The following is a 4,691-nucleotide window of genomic DNA, read 5'->3' as shown; positions in this document are numbered from 1 at the left end:
TGTTTTATTGAAATGTATAGAAAAAAAAGAGGAGGGGGGGGGGGGGGGGGAAAGCGGAGCTTGTGCAAATGCTGTTGTTTTTAGTGTGGCCTGTGATTATGTTTTGGGAGAAGGAAGCTGATCTATTGGTAGGCATTTGTCACCAGTGTTGCTGTAAGAAAAAGATGTTATGCTAAACTTTTTTTTTTTAAAGGAAAAAAAGCAAAGACAAAACCCTCAAAACACACAACTACATACGGATATTGAGAGATTAAGATTACTGTAGAAAGGAACTGAAGAATTAATGCCGTATCAGCGATGCTGATTTTCATTCACGTTGCAGAGTGATAATAGAAGCAGCTGTTAAGTTGTGTTTGTTGAGACAGATGTGTGGTTTTCAGATAGCTGTGCTGATGGAAGAGTTTACCTACTGTCCCATGCCAGCTGCTTGTCAGCAGTCCTGTCCCAAACATTAGTCCCCTCACATCTGCCAGTGGAAATTCTTATGAGTGCTCCCTGACCTGTGCAAGCCCAGGTAACTGCGTTAACAAAGGTCTGTTTAAACCATCTAAACTAACCTGATCGAAAACAATTAAGGAATGCTGACTGCCAGTAGGTTCAAGAGTAGCAATGATCACTTGATATTAATTATGTTTTTATCCCTCTCTCTTTGGCGGATACATGAAGGACGGTGACCAGGTAGTTGTGTGATACCATGTCATGGATTGGCCTTTTAGCCAAGCGAACACCTTACAGATAGTAATCAATCAGCTTCATCGTTTCCTGTCATTTGGTACACAAAGGGAACCAAGAAGTACTTTTGGGGTAAAGATGTGAGGGGGCAATGGCAGCGTCTGTTTCTTGTTGCCCCTGAAGTTTCCTAAGGTGTATCAGGTATCTGTAAGCCAGTCGGGTATTTGTTTGGGTTTGGTTGCTAAGCTTAAAGATCTCACTTTGAATATTTTGTTTACGGTAAAAGTGATGCATAAGGTAAAGTCCCACAAGCCTTGATAAGTTGTGCGGTGAATATTGACCTTTGTAAATGTGGGAACTAAATTACCTTATTGACTGTTAAGCAAGGGCTTGCTGGTGTTTAAAAAAAAAAAAAAAAGGTGCGGTAACAGTTCAGGAAGTCAACAGACTTGGCGGAATGTTGAACCGTTTTGCTGGAGCTCATCAAATGTACTGCAAAGTGAGCAGAGGGCCGTTCAGTTTGAACATTTTAACATGAAGATGAGTTTACTGTAGGATGCTGAACTATATATTTGAATGTCGAAGCACGGCTTTACATTCCTTACAGTACAGCAGCAAGTGTCCTAATAACACCTCATAAAAAAACCTTTTTAGTCTATTCAGAAATTCCAGCGGATCTTCCAATACACTGTCCGAGTATGCAAATTGAATTGATAGAGGCAATAGTAACAGAAAAAAAAAAAAACCTTGCTCAAATGAAAATACCTGTTGGTAAGATGTTTGTAACTTTAGTAAGAACTTAGGAGTTTTATATTATTCTGGCTTGTATGTCTTTTAATTCAGAAAAGAATATTTTAATATTAGTTAGGCATTATTTCTTACGTTGCCAGGGCTGTATTAAACACTTTCTGAGGAGGAAACACTGGAATCTTGGGTTTTTGTGTCTACTTTATTAAATATGAAACGACTTAAATTGTTATATTGCAGGTTTTCTTACTCTCCTACAATGTGTGCATTCCCTTTTCAAGACTGTTGGCTCAGAAGTGTGTTGCAGAAAAATGCCATTATAAGTGTTTTGGATATGAAAAAAAGTATATTTAAATATAATATGTAAGGTGTGGTCATAAAATAGCAAAAAAGAAAGGTGATGTCCCTTATGGCAGAATAGGTGATTTAATATTTTAGCGTCTTACGTTCTTTTTTTACAAGTGTAACTTTAATTGAAATTATTTCCTCTTTAGACATATGACTTAACGGAATACAGATTAATATGCAATGTAGACCTGTTTCAGAAACAACTATTTTTTTGTTTTTGTCTTGAACAGGACACCCTGATTGTTTGGTCAGAAGCAGAAAACTATGATTTAGCACTGAGTTTTCAAGAAAAAGCTGGCTGTGATGAAATTTGGGAAAAAATCTGCCAGGTACAGTTAACTTTAAATATTCTGTTTCTTCCAGATATTTTAGTGTCTTTTGTGACTTAATGTATTTATGCTGTAACTTTTAAACCTCCTTGAAGAATAAGCACATACTTGTCATTGTTTTCTGTGGCTTTTCTGTGTAAGATCTTAAGTTGCCACTATTTAGAACACTAGTTGTTGTCTTCATAATTAAATTTCACGCTTTTGAAAGATCAATGTAATGATGAAACTCAGGTGCTGGGCATTTTAGGGATTTTTTGTTTGTTTTTATTAAAAAGGGGAATGCCAGAATACCACGTTTTAATTGTCCTTCTCCCAGGCGGCCTTAGGAATCTGCCTTGTTGGAGTGCGGTGGAACTGAAAATGTGTTGTGATGCATAAGGAGCTAGATATTTGAGAGACAAAGAGGCGGCATTGCTGTATGAGCTCAAAAATATCAGTGATATTTTTTTCATCAAGACCTAAGTCTTATTGAATATCTGTGTCTTACGGATATTTTGATCTTAATTGTTTTATTATGAAACAGTTTAGATTTTATACTTTCAACTCTGGAAATAACAAGTCAGTGGAGTTGCACCTGTGTGTACTTAAAAGAAGAAGCCTGGGCTTTCATGTTGGAATTTATCATAACCTTCTCAGATTTTGAAATGATGCAATGTGAAGCTGTTAACTAAAGAAAGATAGAACTCGGATTTCCTAGCAGTTTCCTTTGAATAAACTAGGCAATTTAGATGCATTCTTAATCTTAGCGTGTTTTGAGGTGTAATGTCTTCTCAGCCAGTTCTGAAGTACTGTTGTTGAAAGGAACCGATCCTAGTAACTGCAAGTATACGTGTCTAATAAACAGTGCAGGTTTTAAATTGGTTTTAAATTGGGGCTGTGCCGATGACCAGTCTGAGAGGTAGGTCTTCGTGTGATCAGATAGTGTAAACTGTTAGCCTTTCATCAGACTCCAAACCTCTTCCCGCTTCGTCCTTTGAGACTCCTGTGTAACATGTGATCCTTTGTGAGGGAGTTAACAAGAGGAGGTTACGAATTCTAGAACTGGATCAGTGAGGGGAATGAAAAGTATACGATGTATGAGAAGGCTGGGGAAAGGATTTAGAGGGGCAAAGTGGAAGGAAAGCGTGGAGCGGGACACAATTGCTTCCCTCTTTTCCTGTTCAGTTTTGGTATTCGTGACATTTTCCTGCCTTTGTTCTTGGCCTTTTTGTTATGTTTCACTTAATGTTGGTATAGCTGTGGGCTCTTACGATGAGTTTAAGGCTTCGTACCCTTCTGTTTGAGACACTGAAAGAAGGTTTTGTTCCGCCCTTCTTTTCTTTTTAGGTTTTGTGCTTGTCTCCAAGGTGCTTCAGACTTCTTGATTGCACAGATGCAATCTGTTAGGGTTTGGTTTTGTTTGATTTGATTTTTTGACGGATGTGCTATTGAGGATAATGATGGTGACTTTGTAGAATTTAGAGGCAGCAAACTTACTCCTCTGCACAGCTAGACATTTTCCAGGCAAATGAAGGTATAAAAGTGCTTACGCGCATGTTATGTCAGTTATTGACTTGATTATTTTTATGTATGTTTTGGGATGAGGCAGTAACTGTGCGTGCTCTTTTCTTAGGTTCAAGGTAAGGATCCTTCGGTGGAAGTCACACAGGACCTTATTGAGTCAGAAGAGGAACACATAGAAGAAATGCCTGAAACGAGTCCTTTGATCGACCTTCCTACTTGTGAACTCAACAAACTTGAAGAGATTGCTGACCTAGTTACCTCTGTTCTCTCCTCACCCATCCGTAGAGAAAAGCTAGCGCTGGCCTTGGAGAATGAAGGCTATATTAAAAAACTATTACAGCTTTTCCAAGTCTGCGAGAATTTAGAGAACACCGAAGGCTTACATCATTTGTATGAAATTATTAGAGGAATTTTGTTCCTCAACAAAGCAACTCTGTTTGAGGTGATGTTTTCTGATGAGTGTATTATGGATGTTGTTGGATGCCTTGAGTATGATCCTTCTTTGGCTCAGCCAAAACGGCACAGGGAGTTCTTGACCAAAACAGCAAAATTTAAGGAGGTTATTCCTATAACAGACTCTGAACTCAGGCAAAAAATCCACCAGACTTACAGGGTACAGTATATTCAGGACATCATCTTGCCGACACCATCTGTTTTTGAAGAGAATTTTCTTTCTACCCTCACTTCCTTTATTTTCTTCAACAAAGTTGAGATTGTCAGTATGTTGCAGGTAAGTGGTTTTTAATATGGTATAGATGGATTATGTGTATATACCTCTAGCTGTAGTTTCGAAATTGATTACAGCTCTTTAATACTGTGTAAGTTAATGATACACGCTTTCATTTGCATAATGTTTTGAATGCTTCCCCTTATTTCTGATACCTTTTATTTTTTATTTTAAAAATGGTAGATTTCAGGTGAGTATATTAATATTTTTTAATGGGTTGTAAACAGTTAAAGGTTCTTCTCCTTGATTCACAAACAACATACACATTTTGAGCTGTTTCTGTATAGGTATTTAGGGAACAGGCAACTTTTTGTATTATATATCAGGAACATTTGTGACGTCTTCATAACAAATTCTGAATCTGT

The 4,691-nt window shown here is 37.6% G+C and overlaps 1 protein-coding gene across 1 annotated transcript in view; it reads left to right on the top strand.

Moving 5' to 3' along the window:
• Nucleotides 1-4,691, top strand: part of SMEK2 (SMEK homolog 2, suppressor of mek1 (Dictyostelium)) — a gene marked incomplete at its 5' end in the record, with an annotated part of 22,185 nt that overhangs the window by 4,400 nt on the left and 13,094 nt on the right. The window contains 2 exons of the mRNA XM_009585911.1: nt 1,998-2,096; nt 3,709-4,329. Of these exons, the coding sequence (XP_009584206.1) occupies nt 1,998-2,096; nt 3,709-4,329 (720 nt within the window). The remainder of the gene's footprint in view (nt 1-1,997; nt 2,097-3,708; nt 4,330-4,691) is intronic.

Source organism: Fulmarus glacialis, unplaced genomic scaffold (genome assembly GCF_000690835.1).
Source record: "Fulmarus glacialis isolate BGI_N327 unplaced genomic scaffold, ASM69083v1 scaffold9369, whole genome shotgun sequence".
Classification (NCBI taxonomy): domain Eukaryota; kingdom Metazoa; phylum Chordata; class Aves; order Procellariiformes; family Procellariidae; genus Fulmarus; species Fulmarus glacialis.
Note: the sequence above shows the minus strand (reverse complement) of the source record. Positions and strands in the feature narration are given on the sequence as shown.